The sequence below is a fragment of the Melopsittacus undulatus genome, chromosome 7 (genome assembly GCF_012275295.1).
Source record: "Melopsittacus undulatus isolate bMelUnd1 chromosome 7, bMelUnd1.mat.Z, whole genome shotgun sequence".
In the NCBI taxonomy this organism is placed as follows: Eukaryota; Metazoa; Chordata; class Aves; order Psittaciformes; family Psittaculidae; genus Melopsittacus; species Melopsittacus undulatus.
The window spans coordinates 53,205,408-53,230,278 of NC_047533.1; the positions used below are offsets into that span (position 1 = coordinate 53,205,408).

Genomic DNA, 24,871 nt, shown 5'->3' on the forward strand with positions numbered 1-24,871 from the left:
CCCTGCCATGGGCAGGGACACCTCCCACTAAACCATGTCACCCAAGGCTTTGTCCAGCCTGGCCTTGAACACGGCCGGGGATGGAACATTCACAACCTCCCTGGGCAACCCATTCCAGTACCTCACCACCCTAACAGTAAAGAATTTCTTCCTTATATCCAGTCTAAACCCAGGCTGCTTCTACCTGTTGGAATTCAGAAGACACACAGAAAGATTCGGGTAGCAAGCAAGCATTTGTAGAGTACCATTCTTTAAGCAAATATCATGAAGTATTTGAAATGCAAACATTGAAAGATTGGTGAAGCATGAAATACTACTTGCTTTTCAAATTTTGCATTCTGTTAGATCGAATTTTCACTGATTTTTAAAGTATTTAAGTGCATAAGCATAAGATTAACTTTCACTGGCTTTGTTAAGACCTATTGATTTCGGTATTACCCATGCTTAAGTTATGCATGCTTTCAAGTGCTTTTCTGAATAGCAAGGCATTCATGAACCATGGTCTGTGCAGTTTAGAAACACATTTGGCAGCAGTCATAGACAAGCAAAGAATTCACTGCACTGAATAGCCCACACTGGCTGCAGTTTGTCGTGTTAAAGTGCTGTTACCAGAATCTTGTGCAAACTGAGTAACTGATTTACCCAGGCAAAGATATGCATGAAAAACTGAGAGCCACTTACTTAATGGCACTGTATCTTTTAGATGGCAGCTCAGGCATGCATTTTGACAACATTTGTTATGATGAATGTTGCAAATAAGTAGAAGTAATTTATGAAGAAATATACAGGCATGAGATACTGCCATTTTATCTGATGATATTATCATCTCTAGTAACAGAAGTTGGTTAAGGACATTTACTGTCTTTCAGAAAATAGAGTAAAGAATGTTTTGCATATGTAATTATCTGAAAATGAATACCCTGTTGCCCTAGTCAGGCTTATGAAGCTCTACAGAGATGTGTACTGTGACTGCTGGTACATTTATTTGGGAAGCAAAGTTATTTTTTCTAAAGTAATTCTGTAATGTGAGTTATGGGTATGACATGTTTTTACCACCTACTGATAACTGCGGTAGGTTAAGCTTTATGCATTCTCCTGTGTTCGTATGTAGTTGAACAAAAAGAAATATGTAACTCTGAAAGAGCTGCAATGATTTATTTTACAGATTAGCTCATACCTTTGGGATTGTAGATCAAAATCACTGTGAATAAGGCAGGTTTACTTTTCTGAGTATGTTTATGCAATTGCATAATTTGCAAAGAATGGCAAAAAGTAAATAGAGACAGACATGAGCTGAAGGGAGCTGAGGAATAGAAGTATAGAACTGGAGGCTGTGGTCTGTTAGCACCACAGGAAAAAGGAAGCCAGTTTCAGGTGAAGGAGGAAGCACAGAGGAAAGCTTGTTTCACCAACATGCAAGTCTTATTATAAAGTTGGCACTGGGGGAATGTAAGTAGTGAGCTTAAGATTGGAAGTCTGTTCTGCATTCAGCAGTGTAAGAGGATCCAGTAAATGTTTGTGAAGCTGAATAGTATGTAATCATCTCTGAGCTAACGCATAAATTACTTTCTGTGTTTGGGCAAACTGAATTTTAAAGAGCTGGGATTTAGTGTCAGAATAAATAAGGGGCTATATGTTACTTGGGAAGAGAGAGCAGAAGCAAGGCCATTCAGGAAGAGAGTCAGCATAGTTTGTTTAAGATACAGGTACTCTTACGCATATTTTTAGACTTCAGCAGGGTGAAAATGGAAGTTCAGGGGCAGGTTGGACATCTGTAGTCTGGAATTTTGAGGCAGTTTTGAGTGGAGGGATGCAGAAAAAGCAATTAGACTCTGAGGAAAGCTTCTGTTAATGAAGCCCTCTTGAGGGCATCATGGAAGAGAGAAAATGCAAAGAACAAGAAATAAGCAATTGTAATGGATTGCATGCAAGGAGAAAATACAGGTGAAATTTTAAAACTTGGCATTATAGATCCATAGAGAATTGATTGAATGTGTTTTTCATTTGTTGTATTTGTGCAACAATTAAAAACTAATAATTCAGAACAGTTGAGTCATTCTCAGACATCACCAGCAGCTATTAGGGGTCAGGAAGACTGGTGGCTTCTGGCTTTTACACAAGCATAATGTGTGCTAACAGCCAACATGTGTTTCACCAGAAGTTATTCCTTCCTTTCTCCCACACCTGGAAAAAAAGAAAAAAACAACCCTAAACTCAAACTTCTCATTCATGTTTCAATTCCTTGTGTAATTTTTAAAGGAAGTTTAGTTTGTTCTGAAGCTTAAGAGAGACTTAAAATGGGGTATTCATTTTATTTTGGAGGAAAAAGCCAACCTTAAAGAAAAGGAACTCTGTTAGAGTTATGGTCAAATAAAAGGCTTTAGGATACCTGCTTGACTCCATTAAAGTTGGTGGGAACTGAGAGAGAGCAAGTCTTTGTATCTGGCTAGAAAACAACAATTTAAAATAATCAAACTGAAATGCATCATTATGAGACCAGAGTTTATTTGCTGATGTCTCTTGAATGAATTGGGCAACAAAGCTAAATTGAAAGTTTAGTAGTAGTTTATTCTGTGGCCTAGATGAATAAGCAGCAGTCAACTGAAGATGAAAATAGTTGCGCTTAGGATTTCTTTCTGTTTATCTCAGTCTGTGTTACTATCTGATGGGAGTGCCAGTTTAAATGCTTTCAGAGAGACATCCTTGGAGGAATGGTAGGTCTTTGTTGATACTGATTCAACAACAAATCAGCAATGCAGATTTTAATGGCACTTGTCTATACAAGTGTGCTTTTAATTTTTGTTTAAAGCAATTACTATTATAAAAAGTAGAATGGTTTTGCTTCTCTTTTGGCAAGCTTTTCAGACTCCTATCTTCTGGACTTCATTGCCCTGTGTGTAAGGGTACTTTCTCAGCCTGGTGTAACTCTCCACTGTCTACATTTCCTGCTTCTTTAAGTGAGTGTTACACAGCAGACTCAAATCCATGGATGTGGCTTATTTCAGTCATTGTAAATGTGGGTTGATCAGAGGGAAGTCATGTTCCATTGGTTGTTGTAGTTAGTTCTAAGGAAATATTAAAATTGTCAAGATGCAGAGGATATTAGTTGAGAGACTTTTTTCCCAACTACTTGTGAGTCCAGTTGTGTTAAAGAAATGGATAAATTCCATGTGAGCAGAGCAACTAAAATACTGTGTCTGGAATTTTGCAACAAACTAAATAAAGTGGAAAATTAAAAGAAAAAAACCCCAGTCACATCAGCACACACAGTGTATGCGGAGACTCATACCAAACAGCTGAAATAACTGCCTGCTATTAAAAGAAATGCTGAAAGTTGGGCTCTAGTTTATTTTTATACCTGGATTTCTTTGTTGACCATGTTCAAACTGAACCCTTCAAGAGTCAGTGAGTGTGTGTGTATCTCTGCTGCTGTGCAAGGGCAGCTCCTGTCGAGACGGAATTACTTGCAGGCAGCAGAGCCTGAGCCAGCCTGCCTCTCTGGCCAGGTGGCTCTGGTAGAGGCCAGCAGCAAGGGCATATCAATGTTCCTGGTGGAACCCCAGCCAGATGTGCAGACTTGTCTGAATGCTTCTTAAGTCCTAAGCACCCTGCAAAGCCCTGTACAAGTTGATGGGAAGATACACAGTTTGGTGAGGGTGGCTTGGTTCCTGATTGGAAAAGCCTGTGGTGTTGGCAGAGCTACAGATGTTGCTAAGCTTACTGCAGAGTGCTTGTCTCTTGTGTATAGAAATCCTTCAGTTATAACACTATATGCATTTCAGCAGCCGTGTATAAATAAGATGCCTAACACTTAAGTAGCCAAAGTGCACAGAATGTACTCTTAATAGACAGGATTTCTTCAAGTATGGTGTTTGGCAGCAAACATAGGTTTCTGAATGCCTGTTTAATGTGCAAAAAAAAGGCATTTTGAGATGACTTTGGCTTTATGGATAGTGGCTGGCAATCATTTGTAAATTCTTCCTCGTGGCAGTGTAGATTCTTGAGCTGTAGACTGCTGAAGGGCTGAGATCTTCTTTAATGGAGACTTAAACAGAGAATAGATCTGTTATGATTTAAGTACATTTCTTCATTATCTTTTGAGACTAGGAGGTAAACTAGATGAGGATTTAGCCACCTATGTGTCATACATGACATTAAATACTGCACAGTCTGGAGCTATGTTGAGATGTATTGGACTAGATGATCTGTTAAAGATCCTATAGATCGCTTGATTTAATAACATGGCCTATATTACAAATTTTATATCTGTAGACAGTTGTATACTGTTTTAACAAATGCTAATACATAGTTTTTGTTCTGGTACAGTATCTGACTTACTTGGTTACCCAAAAGAATTAAGCAAAACGTCAGGTTCCCAGTACAGACCTATTCGAGCTTCTGAGTTAGAGGAATATTTTCATTTCTAAATGACATGAAAGTCTTATTTCATTACTGAATTTTATAGGTTTTTCATCTTCAAGTGTGAGATCTTTTTTCTCTCTGAGCTGCTTCTAATTTACAATCTGCAATTGAGGGAGGGACCAAGATGTTGAAGTCAACTAAACTAAAATTGCCACAGGGTCAGCTACTGAGTTGTTAACACTTCACACCAAGTTGATCCCATGGTGCTGTGTGTTTTTGCAAAGAGTAATTATTATCTAACTGTATCCAGCTCCACAGTATGTTTTTTCTCTAAAGTGCAGTTGAAATTTCATGGAAGCTTTCGAAAACATATTGTAGTAATTTCTGTTTCTCTGTACTTTAGATCACATCTTTTTCTTTTCCCCCAGTGACTTCAAAGTTCTGAAGTTGGGTCTTCATAGTCTTAATTTTGCTGCCACCAGTTCTAATTGGACTTGAGTCTATGATGTGAGGAAGACATCAGTGATAATGAGCTCTTACACAAAGATCTTTGTTTTTCTGTTTGTAACTATAGTGATTAAAAAAAGCAGTCATTGTTTCCAAGTACAATGTTCTAGAAGTTTTTCGTGATGTATCAGTTGCTCTTCAGTCAAATCTGTGCGTTACCCAAGGGTATACTTTTTGAAACATACGTATTACTAGTGTAAGCAGCCCCTATTCCTAACCATTTAACTGAGAGGTGTTTCTGAAACTGAATCCCGTTTCTTTGTTGCTGGACAGTGTTTATTGGGGAAAAACAAATTTCTTGCATTAACTAGAAACATCCCCCTCTATCTTTTAAGATATTCCCTTAAAATAGTTTTCAGAAAGAGACTGCACCATTGTGTTATGAAGATGCATCAAGAGCAGTGCTAGAGATTTAAAACAAGGTTTTCTTTCCTCAGGGGATAAACCTGGTCATATATACATATCTGTATATCTGTAATGTTTAAATAAAGAAATGCCCTGATAGTAAAGGGCAAATGCAGTCTGAAAACTGGAGCAAATGCCTAAGCTAGTAGATGCTTCCGTGCATGTGTTTGTGGGAACTGCTGATTCTGGATGCTTTGAATTTTATGGAAAAGATTTGAGACCATCAGAGATGTGTTTGCATAGTTCTTCCACAACCAGAACTAATTTCTTCTTTGTGTTTTAATTTTGTTTAATTCAATCCTGTTGAACAACTTGGCTAGAATGCAAGTTACATTTTTGAGTGCCTTCTGGCAGTTTTCTGTTAAATTACATCCTTAGTACATCCAGTTATATGATACAGCCTGTTGTCAGGTTAATTAATATTACAGCTGGATCTAGTTAGTTACTTTGCAAATTTCAAACGATGCTCTTAGTTTAGAAAATGAACTGAAAGCCAGGGTAAATAGTAAGTCCTGATTACAGAGTGTTCAAGTTATGCCACCCTCTGATTTCTGTCTAATTCGTGTCCATCTCGCTTAAATAGTAAGCTCACCAGAATTTTGCATCTGTATTTTGTCATCTAGTGATAAACAACATTCTACAGCACAGTAAATACTTTCATTTTCCAGTAAGTTGAACAGTACATTTAGCAATAAAGAGATATTTCTAATAAAAAAGACTTGGAAATGCTGTTTAAAATTTTCAGCTGTAAAATAGTTTCCAGAGTTATGCAGGACTCGTTGCATTCTGAAATTATTCCTGTTAGCTAATCCTGCATCTATAAATACATTTGTGCATGAATTATATTTATTTAGAAGCAATGATTGTTTTATCATTAGAGTTTTAAAAGTTTGGTTTGAATTTTTGTGTTCTATTGAAAGAGGTATCAAAAATGGCTTCCTGATTATTATTTGGTGGAGTTCTGTATTTATGCTCCATTTGGGGAATTAGAAATTACCTGGCAAATTTGATTCTGGACGCAGCATAGATCATAACTTCCCAGTCTGAGACTAGATCTCTACAGCAGGTTGGGTTATAAATGCTTAAAATGTTCTGAGAGGTGACTTGGATGTGTGCCGTGATAAAGCAGCATATTGCAATCAGTATTGCTTTCATTTTTACCTAGGCCTTTTTGACTCCAAAAGAAAAAAGTCATTCCCGTGCCAGAATCCAAGCAGACAAAAGGGAGAAATTCAGGCAAAACTTGCTTAATAAGGGGGTAAAGAGTGTTGCCTTGTAGTCATAGAAGAAAACAGTGAATCCTGGAATCTGTGCTACTGCCTATCAGTGACTGAACTATGGCTTTTTTTGTATGTTGCCTGACATTGATATACACATTTTCTATATAGCTGGGGTGTATTCCAGGTTTCCCAAATTTAATGTCATGAGCCATAGTATATATATACAAGAGAATGCAAGTGAAGGTACAGTGCCTACTTGCTGATAAGATATTAAAAGGGTTTAATATCCCAGAAACAGCACAATGTAGTATTGTACAAAATAGACTACTAAGAAGCATCTTGCTCTTCCCATGTGTGTTGGGGCAGTGGTTACTTTTGAAAGATCACCTGATGATTGAACAGTAGTATTTAAAGATCATTTAATGATGCTGAAGGGAGGAACATAAATGGTATGATTTGTTAGGTTGTTGCCATTTGTTTCAAACTAAAGCCCTGTCAGCCACATCTGGAGTGGAAGAATAATTAGTCTTCCTCTGTTCACAGCTATATGCCAGCCGGGATGCAAACATGGTGAATGTGTTGGGCCAAACAAGTGCAAGTGCCACCCGGGATACACTGGAAAAACCTGCAACCAAGGTAAGAAAATGATGTCCAAGAAAGAGTTTTGAATATGAACTAATTATTTTAACAATGTCAACAGGATGCTGTAAAAATTGCTGGAAGCTATGGTCTTGAACTAAACTCTTTGCTTTCCACTAAATGATAAGGAGGGAAAAGAGCATGGTGATAAATGATTAAAAGAAGCCTTTTAGGCACTGTTGATCAAATATGCTTGCATGGTATTGGTGGCAAAATTGCCCTAGTAGGTGTGCATGAACTTTCTGAGGTGCCTGCTGACTGTAGTGTCCCAAATATACATCAGTTCAGGTGGCTACAGCCTATAGCTATTTTATTATCTAGTGAGACCTTTGAGCTGTGCTTGGGGTCAGGGTATGTGTTCTTGCTGTGTGCCAGTTCCATGTTAGGATGAGACCTGAAAGTGCAGTAGTGGATGCAGAATTTGCTTTTTCTGGGAGGAAGTTCAAATTGCAGATGGTAAGCGTGACCTATGTTGTTATGCCTTTTTCATATAGTACCCATTCTGTTCAGTCCACGGGCCACATTTCTCATTTCTGTTCTAGAATAATAATTTGTAATAGCAGAAAGTAATAGTGTTGGCAGAGGAAATGTTGGAGTATCCCTGCAGAGATGTGAGGCTTTCTAAACTGTGTGAATTTTGCTGGGCTGTGAAGTATGCTCAAGTTCTTGGTGAAATGCATAGACTGCAAGCACTGATGAACAAGCTTTACATCTCATCTGTTCATGGGCCTCACGGATTAAGCCGTATTCCAGGGATCAATCCAAGAGAAGAGCCCAGCCTCACAGGAGAACTGTTGAACCCTGACGGTGATGATGCTGCTGTGGCAATCTAGATCTCCCTTTGGGTCACTCAGAAGTTAACGCTTGTTAGTGCCAGCTGTCAAGTTAGCACTTAAGATTTTTGTACATACATATATATATATTTTGAATTTTTTTTTTGAGAAGGGGGTGAGGATTTTTTTGTTTGGTTGTTTTTTTTCCTTCTTAATGGTGAAGTAATGCATATTACAAAGATCTGGTAATTTCATTTTTATTATGCCTTCTTCCCATTCTGTAAAGATGAGCAGCTGTATACAAGTCCACCTGGTCACAGCAGTGAAGCACGTCTGTTCCGCCCCCTGGATCATCATGCAAGAAATATAGGATCAAGGGGTGAGATGGTGCTGTATTTCAGGTGGCGTGCTCCTTCTACCTGCACGGCTTGAAACACTAGTACAATTTCTTGCAAAGGGTTTGGACGCTAATAGACCGATGGCTGTGATGCAGAAGCTGAACCTATAGCGTCATTGGCATGCAGAGCAAATAACTGACTGTATTTCCTTGATGCTGTGTGCCCATGTTCTGCAAAGGCTTGACTCTCCACCATACTCGTGGTTGTAACTTGCTTTTGTTTCTTTCTTCTGCTCTTCTTTCAGGGGCTGTATTTTTTGTTCGTTTTTGAGTTTCTCTGTAAAGAGAGAGTGATGGAGATTGTTTATCAGTTAGATAAATACAAAGCTGTGATTTACATAAAGCTGGAAGTTGAAGAAACAAGGGTTGTTAAACTGCATTTAGCAACTGTTGATTAATCAGACTAAATGATGTGAACAAAACTCTTAGGATGATACAAGTCTCTCATAAATTTGACATGGTAGTGTAATGATAGTGGCTGGAAATGAAAGCCATACTGTTTATAGTATGGTGATAACAGTTCAATTTTTTAACTTGGCTTCTCATACTTGGTTTTCTATTTTCAAAGTCTGAGTGAATTTCATATTGAACATTTGACTTCTGTGTTGTCTGATCCGAGTTAGCGAATAGGCAGGAAAAGGCAGAAAAGATCTGAGTGCTGGAGTCTTCTGCAGAAGCTAATTAAAGAAGACGGCAGAGTGTATTGCATCTTCCTAGGAATAAGCCTGCCATTGTCAGGGGTGCACTGAAGTAATTCATTATCAGAAATCATGTGTGGTGCCACACAGTAGTCAAAGAAGTCGCATCGAAATTTGCCAGCACAGCAGTCTGGTTCTTTCTCTGCATTCACATTTTCATTTAATTTCTTTAAAACTAAAATACTTGTGCTCAGCAGCATGCACTTATGCTGTAGACCTGCTTTCCATCGTGCCCACAACAGTCAGTTTACTTTTATGTACTGTCTTATGCTGTTTTGAAGTTAAGAATGCTGGTTTTGCATTGACTGTAAACGTGTGGGCAACATGGGAATTTAAGTGGCTGAACGATTAAATTCTCAGGTGTTGTACAGTGAATGGATGTTCCTGCAAGGAAATTAAATAGTTTGGTTAAACTTTTAGTAGTGCTGGGCCTTATATTTAAATTTCCAGTGTGAAGATAATAAGGGACTTAAAAAATTGTATTTTATTTTAGAGAAAAATGATGTAAAAATGTTATTACCCTTTGAGTGTATACATTTTAGATTTCAGGGGTTTTTTTGAGGCAGCTTCTGCTGTTTTCTTATTTCATCTTTTGACACACAGACATTTATACTGAGATGTCTTTATAGACATTGCTTGAAGTACCTAATTGATAAGTGAAGAGAGTGTTCAAGCGGTATGTTGCTATGGCTCATTTTTTTGACTGCTAACATTAGCCTGAACCTGTTCTTGAAAAAACAGACCTTACTTAAGGAATGGGAAACACACAAACTAAGAGAGTATATACATCGCAGGAATGTTTTGGCACTCTCCCAGTCCACGTGCAGTGCATCCCGATTCTTTTTAGGGAAGCACACTGTTAGAGATTATGGGTGCTTGGGGGTGGATCAAGAGAGCTGACAGCATTTTCATACAGGCCTTTACATAGAACTAGTAGGACCTAATCACACAATGTGCCTCCTAGGAAACTGAGTGATACTTGTCATGCACTTTCCAAATATGTGCCTATCTGTGCTGGTGAAAAGAAGAAAAATTGCATTTTGGGGAAAATAAGATGGGCTGAGCAATATGCTCTTAACACACCTATTTGCAGGCTGCCTTCTCTTTTAAGCAGCCACAGCACTTCCAGTATTTGTTTTCCTAAACAATAGCATTCATTTGACTCTGTAAGGTTAAAACCAGCATTCTCTCGATAGCTCATTTCAAAGGCAAAATTGAAAACCCATGACCCACGAGGTTTGGGTTTAAGTGGTGGTGTGCTAACCGCCTATTTCTGCTGCCTTGTGACCTCAGCTTTCCGTTACCTCAGCCAAGGTTAAAAATTTTAACTTTTTCATGGCACAGGCATTTTATTTTCAGCATGGTTATGAAGATGTGAATCAGAGTCAGAAGCTGAGGTAACAGCATTTGTTCACAGGCGGAAAGAGAATGAAGCGAAGGCAATAGAAATTCAGTCAAAATTCCACAGAGAGCATGTGATGTGATATCCTGATACTTTTTAATAGCAGGTTATTCTCACAGTATGTTACTAATAGGTGTCTATTTGTCAGTTCCAGAGCTTTCATTTCTGTACTAAAAATATTTCATACCAGATGGTGGTGTAGTATCCAGAGTTCTATAGAAAGATACAATTATTTAAGGCTCATAATGCAATCTATACTATATGCAAGACAGCACATTGAGAACAGTCATAAATTCTTATCAGTGTCAACTTCAAATCTGTGATTGTGGCTCTGAAATAAGCACAAGACAGTTCTTAAGGGTAAAGTCTTCAGGAGTATCTAAACTTAGGATCTGACTTGCAGTGGGATGTAAGCACTAGAAATTAGCCCAGGCACTGTTAAATTCCTGCTCTGTCAGCTTAATTTCAGCATTCCCTTTCCTCACTCTGTCCCTGCTTTTAGTTAAGTATTTTATACTTAGCTCTGTTACTCATTTAGTTTGTAAAGTATTGCTTGGTGAGAAAGTGCTTAATAGTGGAGATGGCTCTCTGGAAAATTCCTGGAACTAACAGAGACTCCCTTACTGTAACAGACCTCCAGACAGCATTGTGCAATATTGGAGATGAGGGCTGGTAACACAGTTGTTTAAGTACTTGATAGCTGGATTTATGAGCAGATTTATTATTTTCACCTTTTTTGCCATCTTTACTCATCAGCACACAAATAACTAAGTAACAGATCATTCTGGTTTATTCAGAGAAACCCAACATGTATTCTCGGAAGAGAATTCTGAAGGAAATCCTCACTCAATCTTTACTTCTTGTTAGAAGCCTTGTCTACTAATATGAAAATTGTAGGCTGAATACTTTCAGTTTAAGTTGTGAACTCTGTATTAAATTGTAATAACCTTCATGGGCACTCCTTGACAAATATCACTGATACCAGGTGGGTTTTTTCAGTATTTTCTTGATGGTAAGGAATAACTTTTCACTGTAAGATCATTTAAAGTAGGTTAGCATCAGCTTTCCTACCTTCCTCTGCAACTAATTTTGAAGCATGATAGAGAATCACTGAATCACTATCAGAGTCACTGATAGTGATTGCAGCAGTGACATTTGCTTTCTCCTTCCTCTTTCTCCACAGTTCTGGCTGGTCCTGAACATGGCATCAATGTGAATAGTGGCAAGATGTGGGCAGACTGAGCTTGTGCATTCCTTAATGACACTTCTGTTGGTGTTTAATGCATATACTGTCATTTGTGAAAGGATATCTGTGAAATAGAAAATACACCACTTAGCAGGAGGGCTGCAAAGTGCTTCTTGCAGGATGTTCTGGACACTTACTACCAGCTGGACTGCATATAAAAAGCTTATTGCCACATTTTTAGTTCTTTCCTCATGAACTTGAACTAGTAGTTTTGTCACACATACTTTGTATGTTTTCTTTTCCCACCCCTCCCCTCGTACCCTTCATTTTAGATCTAAATGAGTGTGGACTAAAGCCGCGGCCATGCAAACACCGGTGTATGAATACCTACGGCAGCTACAAGTGCTACTGTCTGAACGGCTACATGCTTATGCCAGATGGAACGTGCTCGAGTACGGCAAGGCTTGTTGCTTGCTTTTTTCCGAGCTCCTCAAGACCCCTGCTTGAGTTTCCCTGGGAAACTTTTATGAAATGAAGATGAGTAAAAGACTAATCTTGCTGGAAATTAGGCGGTTGCACAAGATGAACCTCCTTTTTTTTCTAATGAAATTAGGCTGAACAAAACAAGAGCAAATATTTTGATTTTATTAGTTTTATTACAAGTTTCCCCAGAAGCATTCTTCCGGGTGTAGTATTAGTGCTGTAAATCATGTTAATTGGCCTTCAGGGACAAGTGCTTGCAGTTTTCATTGCGGCAAGACATCTGCAGCTCTGGTGTATTATGCTCTTATGAATGTAAAATCATTAAAGCTGCAGATGTTGGCTGTTTGACTGGTACAATATTGTACTGTTGTCTTGCTGGAGATCAGGTTCCTACTTGCTCCCATGAAAGTGGTTATTTTGAGTGTTTGGACAGAGAGAAGGGGAGAGAAATTACTTCTAAGTGGGAATACTCCTATTTTAAAATGGCAGTACGGAGGTTTCATGTTCCTTATGGGAGCTGCATTGCATGAGGAATATGCTACAATTGTGGTGATTTTATTAATTGTATTTCTTCCCCCTAGAGGTGCAATTTGTGGAAAGTAGAAATTTACTAAGTATGTGTTTGCTCTTTAAAGCCTGAATGGATACCTGTCACATTCAACAAGCATTTCCCCACTTTTGTCGTAATTAAATGATGTCTTAATTCTCTGAAGTTTTCAGTCATTTTCTGGTACTGATCAGAGCCCTTATCTAAATACGTTTTCCCCCAGATGCCCTTTCTTGCTTGATGGCAAACTGTCAGTATGGCTGTGATGTGCTGAAAGGGGAAGTGCGCTGCCGCTGTCCGTCTCCAGGACTACAGCTAGGGCCTGATGGCAGGACTTGCATAGGTAGGTGATCATATGTAGGTTAATTTTCTTTTTTTCTCCAAAATGTTTTTATCTTTACACTGAATGCAGTTCAAGAGAGTTTATCAGATAGATATATTTAGCATGCATAATACGTGCAGTTTAAAGATACTATTAATGAAAACTGGGACAGGTATGTTGCTCAGGTGCTCTCTGTCAGAGTTCACCAGTGCTTACCTACAGTCCTGCAAGTTTCACTGACTGCTTAAAACCCTCACAGGCTGCTTGGTATCCAAGCTGTCGGCCCTTACCACTCTTGTCACTGGGTCATTTTAAACTGTTTCTAATAGAGACTCCAAAATACCAGCCTGCATTAAAAAAAAAGAGGAATGGGGAAGTCATTTCCCCCCCATACCCAACAGGGTGGTGCCTAGGCTCAGGGAGTGGAGGGTTTGTGTTAATCATTGAGATTACTCTTGGATAAGGTGAAGGTCCATGTACACTCCCAGTATTAATGGGATTGAAGCTACTGCCTTTCTTGCATACTGTGAAAGCTCCAGATTAAAATAAACTCAGGAATTCAGACTGTCTGAAGGTGAAATGTTTTTTTCCCACGTTCACGAACATGGAAAAGGTGCTTATGATTAATCGGAGTGTATTGTGCCACACTCTACTATGGTCTGAAGAACAGTGTGACATGTGATTTCATTAGTCATTAACTATACATCCTGAGTGGATATGATGCTCCAGTGATTTTATTGTTTATATCTTATGCAGTGCTACAGTTCCATAGCCAGTAACAACATTTGGACTGAAAGAATATAAGAGAATGTGGATGCCCTAATCATCTATGTCGATATCATGGCAGTCTATAGGGGAGGTGGTGGTTCGCCAAGTGGCTGACCCATGCTGACCAAGAATTTGTTGGCAGAGCAGGGGACGGATTCTAGATCTTCTGCTGTTAGGAGCAGGTTCAGCTCTAAGTCAGAGGCTTTCTAGAGTGCATGTTTGGCATGGTAGAGATCTTTGAAGAGGCTTGTGCCATGCCATAGTGAGTTGAATGATTTAACTACAAGCTCAAGGAAGTTATATCAAGTACAGGAATTTAACAGAAAAATACTTCCAAGATCCATTTTCTCACTTTTATATTCAGGCTAGCTTCATACTTTGAAATAAAATGCGCTTTCAATACCGAAGACTGGCACTCAAACCAGCTTTATGAAGCCATTTCAGTTCTTCAGTGTAGTTTTTAAAAATACTTTTTTCGTCCAGAAAGGTGAAGAACCAGTGTATCCACATTTAGTTGGGTGTGCATCATTTAGATTGAGCTCATAAACTAGTTTTTAAAAGTTCCCAAAAAAGCTTCAGAGCAGCCTTGTACAATGCAGAGAAAGTAGTCACAGGAGGAGGTGTCTGACTCTTTTTCATCGGTCATAACATGATCTACTCACATTTTTGGTAGGAAGCCACTGTGACATACACTCTTTTTGTTCTCTCTCAAGTTTGAGTTGTAGTAAATAACTCCAAGACTTGAAGCTATCTGGGACTGTTAACTGTGCCTTTTCCTCACATGTGTACAAGCCCATCCCTGCTGGGGAGGTTGTCAGCTCCAGCGAGGGTCTGGATATTGCTGCAATACAAACAGAAGTGTAGATGATGGTAAAAAAACCTGAAGTGTGCATTGGCTGCAACTCATAAAATCCTTGTTTGAGGAGAGTCTGAAAGACAGCTGGGAATGTAATGCTTATTTTTAGCACAGGTGGAAATTCCTCTAGGCATTATTCTATTCTTAGTTTAACCCATGCTGATCATTCTGTTGTTGACAAGTTCCCTCGAGACAATCAGTAAAAAGCCACAAAACAATATAACTGTGAAGGTAAATCACATAAACTAAGCAATGAATTGAAAAATAATCCAGCAAAGTACTTAGTTAAAAAATGGGTTAACTGACTAATTGACTCTTGAATCAACAAATCAATTAGTGTTGCCAGCTTTTTGGATTGGGATTTTCATTTAATGAAATCAAGCAGTTTACACATTTTCAGAAAATCTGAGATTCTGAGGACTGAAAATAATTATTCTTACTGTAAAATAAATTTTTACTAGTTGTTTTGTTTGTGTAAAGACAAAAATATGGCTTTAAATTACTATATTAAAATCAATCTTATAGTTGTTTAATATTTGTGTTGGTAATATGGTCATAGTCACAGCAAAAGAGAAGCAAGACTTTGTAATTTGGCTTCTTTGTTGAGCACTGACCATCACATTCATTAGGTGCTGCCTGCATTATGTGCCTTTGGAATGGTTCCCTGGCTCTAAATCTGGGCGTGCACCTCTGTGGTAGTCCAGGCTGAGATGATGAGAATACAAATCACTCCTTCATGCCCTGGTTTTCTTAGGAAGCAGGTACGAGCCACAGCATGTTGCAGCAGACAAACAGCCTTACACCATTTGTGTCCAGGTGTGAATTTGCATGGGTCCATTGACTTGAATGAAAGAAGCCACAGTCACTGTATCTGAGAGTATCTGAATATCTGAGAACTGCAGGAGACCAATTTATAAACACTTGAATACCATCTTCTAGCTAATGATTGAAAAGTGTTTTTTTCCACTAGTAACGAGCATCCACACACCTCTCATAATAAATGCAAGGGGTACGCTGTTCTATTCTCTACTACTTTTGTGTCAGTTTTCAACAGTGTATTGGTTAGCAGTTCAGTCCTGTATCTTTAGGATGTGTAACTGCTGAGAAAATTACACAGTACCACTACAGTGCTCTTAACATCTAACATACTTTTGCCCTTTGGGAATTTGCATAAGTGTGAGTATGTACAGAGGGAAGACAGACAAGCTACATTTGGTTTGAAAGAACATAATCCCTGCCATGATGTCTATTCAGCAGCTAATCTTGTTCTTACTAGATTGTTTTTTGAAGTTGTGGTTTAAAGAAAACAAAAGCCCCAGCAAAGAGCCCCAACTAAACAGTAATCACAAGTCTGAAATTTGCAGCCTTGAAATAACATTTTAATAAAGGGTAGAAAATCATGGCTTGTAAATCAGATGGCACTGAGAAACACAGTAGGATTTGTACAACTGTTAATAAAGTACTCAAAGACTAAAACACTAATAAATGCAAATCAAGAGGCAGATTTATAGGGACATTCAGGCATGTGGAGAGATGCCCAGTACTGGCCGTGTTTTCTTTCTCATTCAGGCCTCTACCACAGCATTGCAAAAGTACTCTCTATGGAGAGTAAAGGAGAGCTACTATGTCAAAGCACTCTGCTAAGCCAGGAGCATGGGAGCTCAGGGGATGAATCGTTGCTGTACTCAGTAATTCTTCATGTGAAGTGGGACAGTGCCAGCAGGAGCCACTGGGCAAGCCCATCTAGCCAGTGATTCATGGCTTTAGGTCACTTCTCTTGGCTGTGGGAAACACAGCTTTGGAAATTTTGAAGCTACATCTCCCCTGTCTTGAGTAGCTACCCCTAAGCAACTGGCAGGTTTGTGGTAATGTTTGTTCTCTGCAGTGCAAGAAACTCAGGCTTCTCTCTGCCTTGTTCGGGCCTCTTAAACAAGTAGCAGGACATCAATCACTCAGCTTTGTTTTGCACTCTTGACACCTGCAGCTGAAGTGCTCCTTTTGGGAAAAGAATTGCATGGAGAAAACCTTGCTTCTGCATAGATCAAGAGCCTGATAGAGCTGCAGAGCAAAGGCTTGAACTGTGCCCTGTAGATAACCAACAGACGTCAGGAGTGGCGTGCGTCAGAGGCAGCCGTGCATGGCAGGTCTCTGCCTCAGTAAAGAATTAGGATTTAAGCACTCAGCAGGGTTCAGCTTTACAAGCGCTACAAAATGAGTGGTAGCTCAGGCAGCTTTTGTCTATCAGCCTGACCTCATCTGAGAGTTTTCCAGACCATGAAAGCAGCACTTGGTGAGCATCAGCTGCTCCCTGGGCCTCTGCTTGGCTTCTTAGTCAGCATAAAGAGCAGTGGCTTCTGGGAGATGAGGGGCACCAAACTTTTACTGAACATCACCTGTGTCTTTCCACTCCTCTGTCCTTGCCTGGATGTTGCTTGCTGAAGCACTGCTTCAGGTCCTGCTAGGACCCACTGACAGGGCAAAGGGGAGCTGTGTATCTCAGCACCTCAGAGAGGTGTTAAAGTCACCTAGTTAGCCAACTTCCCTGTGAGAGGGGGGTCTGCTACAATGCAGGCACTGTGCAGGGTAAGAGATTGCAAAGAGCATGTACTCAAAAAGCATTTTGCCTGTGGCAGATAATTGGTGGGAGACTCAGAAATACTGCACCCCTGGCATTAGCTTGGGTTCTCTGTGTTTAGAGCAAGTCCTGAGCAGATGAAGATTTCCTGATAGTCAGGTCATGGATTAGGGACACCTGAGATATTAAAAACATGAACCACTTTCTGCAGCAGGGTGATGTACTTTGAATATGCCTGTATGATCTGCACTACAGGACCAATATTCCAGTCATGTTTCAGCAAATATATTACTGCCATAGTTTTTATTATTATTCCTTGCCTGTAAATGCAGGTGCTGCCTTTATAACTGGGCAGGGCTTGATGGGACAAAAGAAAGCTAGAGAAATAACAAAAAATATCTTTTCTTCAGACAAATACCATTAAAGTTTCAAGGAAGAGTGTTTAGAGGCCTTGAAGAAGCTTTTGTGCATTCCGTGGGGTATTGAAGAACGTCTCCTCTCCAAGAAGAAGGGTACCAAGTTGACAAGAGCATAGAGCAAGCATTCCAAATTCAGTAGCAATGCTTGTTATGCCAGTGCATCTCTTGTCACTCACAGCATTTGTAAAGGCTGGTGGCACTGGGGGCATAAAAATTTGAGCATGTGACCAAGAGCTGAACTGAGATGGCATAGCCAGAGGAAGTGGTGAGACATCCCTGCTCACTGGCCACCGTGTAGCCAAAAAGACCTTATAAAGAATACTTTGCCTGTTCTTTACATTTTCATTATGTGAAATTAATTTAATTTAGACAGTATAGATTGTATTTTAACTGCTATTACAAATAATTCGGTTCCTTTCTTTCCACAGATATTGATGAATGTGCTACTGGGAGAGTCATCTGTCCACAATTTAGGCACTGCGTCAATACTTTTGGAAGCTACATTTGCAGGTGTTACAAAGGCTTTGATCTAATGTACATCGGAGGCAAATACCAGTGCCATGGTACTAACAACTTATTATGTGCATATAATAGAGCTGCATATTCTAAACTGAAACAGAATGTTTACTTACTATATTTGAAATGTTGAAGCAGGTTGGTTTAGGTTGCATTACACCTGATTTTAGGAATGGGTGGATTATAGAAATAGTCCATGAAAAATAAAGCATGTATTTGGCCTATGTATTTTTGTAACTGGTTCTCCTGTGGAAGCTAGTGGGAGAGCAGAGCTGATGACCTCAGGAATTCCTTTCCAAAGGCTTTGTCCCTGCAAGTTTCGCTGTGCACAGGCAGTCCTGGGTCTGAAACAGTGTATGAGCTTAGGCTATGTCTAGGTATGTACACTGTAGCATGCCCCAGGGTCTAAGATAAGATGAGGTGGCTAGAGCAGACCCCACCTCCTTCCAAACCTGGCTGCCCAACTTTCATTCCCCTGAAGACAGGTGGGGAAGAGGCAGGGGCTAGGAAACAACCTGTCTTTGGACATGAGACTGGAATGCGGCTGGTGTATGACCTTCAACAAAGATGTTCCCAGATCCCATTGTTGTAGTTTCCCAGTGCCTCAACTGGTTATGATCCTTTCACTGAAAAAAAGATCATGTGGAGACAATGGGGCATTGCTTTTTCTTTGTTTAAGTATATTTTTTCGAGAGAAATCTCGGTGCAGAGGACTGCAATTTGGGGATTTTGCTTTCATCACCAACAACAAATATGGAAATGGCATAGGAGATGTTTCAAGCAGTTTCTACTTGATGTAGAAGCATCTGCACAGATGTAGAACAGAGGAAGCATTTAATGAAAAAACGGTTTGATACCTGTGTGATTAAGAGCAAACAAATTCCTATACTCAGTTTTTCTTATGTCACCTCTAGAAGTGTTTATTAAAATCGTGATCTTCATGATCTCAACTGCAGTCTACCCACATAACTGAAACTGATACTAAGATATAAGCTGAGCAATACCAGTGTTGCACAATAGTCCCTTTGACACTCACATTTGTATCACCACATTGATTTGTGACTATCTTCCTTTTCCCTCTAGCAATTCAGTTTTATTAAACTTTTCAAAAGTAATAATATATTCCTAATGACCATACTACTGTCTGTGGTTTTGCAGGGGAAAGTCAAGTTTCTTTGATGTAGATGATTTTTTATGTAACTTTTCGTTGCAGATATAGATGAATGTTCCCTTGGCCTCCATCAGTGTGGTAGTTTTTCACGATGTTACAATATCCCAGGATCCTACAAATGCAAGTGTAAAGAAGGGTACAGAGACAACGGAACAAACTGCATACGTACGTAATACTCCTTTGAAAAAAAAAAGGAATTCTGAGAGTAAATGTGTCCTATGTTGTAATTCTTGAGATACAGCACTATCAGGCTCAGTTTCTCTTAACTAGTCTTAATACTCGATAAGGGGCCAGGGAATGTAGTCAGGGTTTTCTGAGTCTTAGCATGCCTCGTTAAAAATACCCTTCCCTGAGACATTTTCATAATTAGAAAGAAATTCACCTCTCCCTATTCACAGCTGGATTCTAGAGATTGCTTCAGGATGAGAGCAACTGAGTAAGCAGGGTAGGTCTGGTCAAACAGTGCATATTACTCATACTCTGTTGTTAGGTGCACTCTGCAGCTGGCCCATTTCAGCTGCTCACCTCATCCATGCCCCATTGCTCCCCAGATGTGAACAGAGCCAAAAGGGAGGATTCCTCTGGACAAATTCCCTGTTGGAAAATTCCTTTCCTCACCTTTCTCCTGGTAGAAGCAACCACCCCTTTTCTACAGAATAGGGCATTGGAGCTCCCCCACATTTGTCATCCCTCCAGACTGTGCAGCTCTATGATATCTGCTTAATCTTTTTGAGAATCCTGGGTTCATACCAGGGTTTTGGTCTTTGGTGACTCACTGATATCTTTGAAGAGCAGTACCATTGCTGACTTGTTTCTTTCAGCTATAGCTGTGTTATGGTGATGTGTTCTGCCTAAGGTGATTTTTCCCAACCTGAGTGCTTGCAATTGTATATGGAGACACTTCATGTGTGTTACTGGACACAGTTTCAAGGTGCATTTTCTATTTTAATGTACCATAATGTAAAAACTGCAGGGTATTCAAAAGAACAGTAATAAACAGGTGGCCAGAGAGAAAACCTTTTAACCTGCTATCATCAAACAATTAATTGTTCACAAACAGTATTTCTTCATTTTAACTGTGGGTTATACTTGAAACACTTGTATACAAAATATGTGACTGGAGTTCTTCCTGGGGCTTTTAAGATCTCCAGTGATGTATAAAGACTTATAAGCAAATAGAAAATAATAAATAACAAATCAGATGTCCTTGTGTTTCATGTCTGCAGAAAGCGCTCCTGTGAACCCAAGTTAAAATTTGTTGTCCTTTCTTTATAAAACACTGGTGAGATGGTACTTTAGGCACTATCACTGCTATGTAGGTCATGTTCAGTTCACCTCTACTTCATGGAGATTGAAAAAGTGACATTTACTCAGTTTTCTGGTATTTGACAAAAGGAAGGATCTAAATGAAGGTTATTGGCTTAGGTTTAATCTCTGTAAAATGAATAATGCTTACTGACCAGGAGAAAAGTTTAGAAGAAGTGGGAAGGTCTGAATGATGACTTTCTTAAGCCAAAGCTGTATGCCCATCCATAACTAAAGTAGTTGTAACACTAGAGTCTTACTAAACTTGCCTCTGCTCCTGAGTACAAACTTGTCCAGTTTAGAGGGCTGCCTAAGACACATCTTCCTGTCCATGCGTTTTTACTAACAGTGCTTCTGGGTAAGTTTTGCTAACACTTCCAGAGAGTTGATGCTTGGGAAGAGGTGGGGATGGCTTTCAGCCATTCTAAATCATCCTAAACTGGTGTAATGAAAAGTGCTTTCTAAACAGATGTGATAATTCAGCAGTGCTGATGCCAAAGTATGTTTCTAAGTAGTGGAAACATTCAGAAGAAGAAAAATCATTTTAGCAAAGACTCTTGTGTCATAATGAAACATATTGCTAAGTTTCCAAAGCGAGAGACTCAGATGTCCATTTTGGTCCCATTTTGATTCTTTTTGCAGTTATTCCTAATGTTATGATTGAACCACTTGATCCATATCATATAATCAAGGGCAACAGCACACTCCTTAAGGGAGACAATGGTATAACCAATAGGATTCCTGATGTTGGAGGCACAAGGCAACCCCTCAGACCACCATATGTACCTGCTGTTGTTACAGAAAGACCGGTGATCAGACCAACGACTCAACCTACAGCCAGGCCAACGACTCGACCTACAGCCAGGCCAACGACTCGACCGACACCCAGGCCGACGACTCGACCTACACCCAGGCCTACGACTCGACCTACACCCAGGCCAACAACTCAACCTACACCCAGGCCAACAACTCGACCTACACCCAGGCCAACAACTCGACCTACACCCAGGCCAACAACTCGACCGACACCCAGGCCAACCACTAAGTATGTGCCGGTGACAATAAGGCCAGTGACAAGGCCTCCACCTCCAACACCACCTCAACCTACAACATTAAGACCTACACTACCACCACAAACAACTCCCCTGATAACAACTGAAGAGCCTTCCCATATTCCCGTTGAAACTACATCTTCCCAAGGAATTACAGATGACAACAGGATCCAGGTAGATCCCCAGAAACCCCGAGGAGATGTGTTCAGTAAGTAATTTTACATATCCTTTCATTTATTAGAATTGTAGATGCAGTGAGGTGAAGCATGCATATACTGTTTGAGGTTTTTGGAACACTTTATCAGTGAGAACAAAGACATGAAACTGAAAATGGTCATAAGGTAAAGCTGCACAAATGATTTCATTACCTACCAAAAATGTGGGGAGGAAGTTCTGAATTAGTTCAACCAAAACTTTCATTTTTCTTTTCTTCCTGTGATTATTTGTGAGTGTATTGTCTTGTATAAACGGTTAACCTGATTATGCCTGCAGACACACGTTTTGGAGAAATTAAAGACATCTTACTGAAGAGTATTGAAATGCAACATAACTTGTAAATGGTAAATGGATTAAAATTCAGGGAGTTGGGAGTCACTCTTGGCATATTTCCTTACCTTTAAGAGTGGTAAGAAATGGGAGCATGTCTGATTACCTACAGACTGTTATATCATATGTAGTGTATAAATTCAGATAGGTTTGGATGTTTATGACTAGGCAATGGGAAAACTGTGTAAAAATAACAGAGGCTAATTTTATAGACCGTAACTATGAAAACAGATACATGAAAAGCTGAAGATAGTAAAGCTTTTCATAGCATGAACACGTATCATTTTAAGAGCTTCTCTGAAATCAGCTGCACCATTTCCACACCAGCTTCAGTGCATGCCACAGAAGACATTACTGGCATATGCAGGAGTTACACATATCTGCCAAGAAATATTCAACACCCGATTTCTGCATCTAATTTTAGAGCCAGGGAGGGTGATTGGATCAGTCTTTCTCCTTCAGCTTGTTGTACAATAAAGCTGCTGAAGTGATGTAGTAGGAGGAAAAGTTTGCTGTCTCAGAGCAGGTGTACGAGCAATGTGGGAGTGTTTTTCCGGTTGTTTTGGCATCTGTGCAGTAACTTCTTGGGCTATGTTCTCATGAGTTACTACACAGGGAGATTTTTTGTTCCTTGTGAGAAAGTTTGTTTTCCCTGTTGACATTTATCTATTGCAGACAGTTTGGTAAATTTAAAATAGAGACAAAAGCTGATGTGGAATTTGGGAAGATAAATTCTGGTACTGCTCATAGGAGTGTGCTTTTTTTTCCCAAGGTTATTTTTTAAACCATCTATATTCAGTTAGAAGTATAAAACCATTTTTATGAAAGATTCTAAAAAGAAATATAGTAAAGACTCCTAAAACTCAGTATAAGGGGAACCAGTCATTCTGTGGCAATTATTCTAGACTCTAGCGTTACGCTTCCCAGGTGTCTCATGTTGCAAGTGTTATCTTGAATTCTTAATCAGAGGGATAGTTTTAAGCTGTTTTCATGGAGTTATAACAATCCCCTGTATGAAGCTTATCATGTACAATTAGTCTTTCTGGATTGTCCCTAGAGGCTAGATTTTGAAGCCAAAGCTTTCAGTACATATGCTTCAGATATGGGTGTTTGGGAAGTAGGAAAGTGGAAGTGGTTTAAGTTTGGTTTCTGACTGTAAGCTTACATTATGGTACATATAACAAACACAGCAAAAAATAATCTTTGCAAAGTGTTTCTCAACTATTTAATTGGGTCAGCTGCCACCCTTTGAGGTTGGTGATATACGTAGCTTCAAAGGCTTTCATGCACAATACAGCAGGATTTCATCAGGTCAAGCTCCAGCAGCTGTTACTGGCCTCAGTAGGTAATACAGGGACAGACAGCTCCTCAGATCAAGTCAATAGATATGTGTCATTAATCCCATATTATTTTTGCTATTCCCTGAAAAAGATTTACTTGATACACACATGTGCATGACATAACTGTGTGACTAAAGGCATACTCCACTTGTGCTCTAGATTATAGGAGCTTGCATGATGCTAGTAATGTGATACTTAATGAAGCTGATGCCATTCCTACTCTCTCTTTTGTCTCTTATTCTCTCCTTTCCACTCTTTTAATTTCTGGCCACTTTGAAAGTATCATCTAGGTCACTTAGTCCCCTCCCACCTTCTTGCTGTCCAGAGGCATTTATATAGTGAGTGCATAAAATCCTTTGTTTAGGATGTGAAACCTACAGCTGAGTGCAAACCAGTTCTGTTCCAGAAGAATGTACTACCATGTCAAGGAAAGCATTGCTTGTAGAGTAAGGTATTAATTCACCTAATGAATCCTGTTACTGTAGGAGTTTGTGGGGAAGAGAAGTAAGATTTCAGTTTTGTACAATATTCAGAATTATGGCTGCTTCCTCATGTGTTGCCAAGGGCTGTTGTGTCCCAGAGATACAGTTGTTGTATCACAAACAGTAGCATTTTATCACATAAGGATGGGCAAAACCCAGCACAGAGAGTACTGTATCCAGCAACCACTATCAATTCTGATCTTTCAGCTCCTGGCATCTGCTGAAGACCTCAGTATTTGAAGTTGTGGTTTTAAACCAAGTTCTTCCTTCCTACTTTGTTCTCTCAGGCTCTGAACTCTTAGCCAGACTTTGATAAAGCAGCAGGACAGTAAATGCTGCGTTGTGTAGTGATCTGCATAGGTGGTACTTCTGTTAGGCAATCCACGGCAAAGGGATTGTAGGTGCACTGTGTATTAGCACAGTAAACCAAATCCTGCAAACATACTTGGTGGTCTAGGACTGATCCACATCAAATCTCTCAAACCTTAAGTTTTCATTCTTTAACCTTTTTCTGAGCTTATCCTTGGTGACTCCTTATTTTCTCCATTGTTATTTGACCTGCAGTCCCACATGCTGAGTAAATTTGTCCTAAGCATTCACTTCAGAGCACTCTTGAATGTGCTTCTCAGCTTGAAATCAGTTGAGGACCAGTGAAATTGGTCTGTTCAGTGGCTGCAAGGAGCACAAATTATAATAATGCTGATAATGTTATCTAAATGCCTTTGCAGTTTTTGAAAGTTACTGGTTGTTGCTTTTCTTTAGATGCTTTACCCCTTTTCTAATGAAGCTGCAGTGACTTTGAGGAGCTCCTTTTTAGAGAACAAAAAAATGAGTATTTTTGAAAATTGAATTCCTACACTTGGCCTTTGAACCACTTAGTCAGATGCAGACAGTGGAATC

General features: G+C 39.5%; 1 protein-coding gene across 5 annotated transcripts in view; it reads left to right on the plus strand.

Annotated features, from left to right (window-relative positions):
- Positions 1-24,871, plus strand: part of NPNT (nephronectin) — a 47,516-nt gene that overhangs the window by 11,293 nt on the left and 11,352 nt on the right. For 2 of the 5 annotated variants that reach the window (XM_034064872.1, XM_034064873.1), the window contains 7 exons: positions 7,038-7,130; positions 8,193-8,285; positions 11,922-12,041; positions 12,843-12,962; positions 17,988-18,122; positions 19,289-19,411; positions 21,194-21,811. In XM_034064872.1, coding sequence (XP_033920763.1) covers positions 7,038-7,130; positions 8,193-8,285; positions 11,922-12,041; positions 12,843-12,962; positions 17,988-18,122; positions 19,289-19,411; positions 21,194-21,811 — 1,302 coding nt within the window. The remainder of the gene's footprint in view (positions 1-7,037; positions 7,131-8,192; positions 8,286-11,921; positions 12,042-12,842; positions 12,963-17,987; positions 18,123-19,288; positions 19,412-21,193; positions 21,812-24,871) is intronic. The other 3 variants (XM_034064874.1, XM_034064875.1, XM_034064876.1) reach the window with 2 other exon arrangements.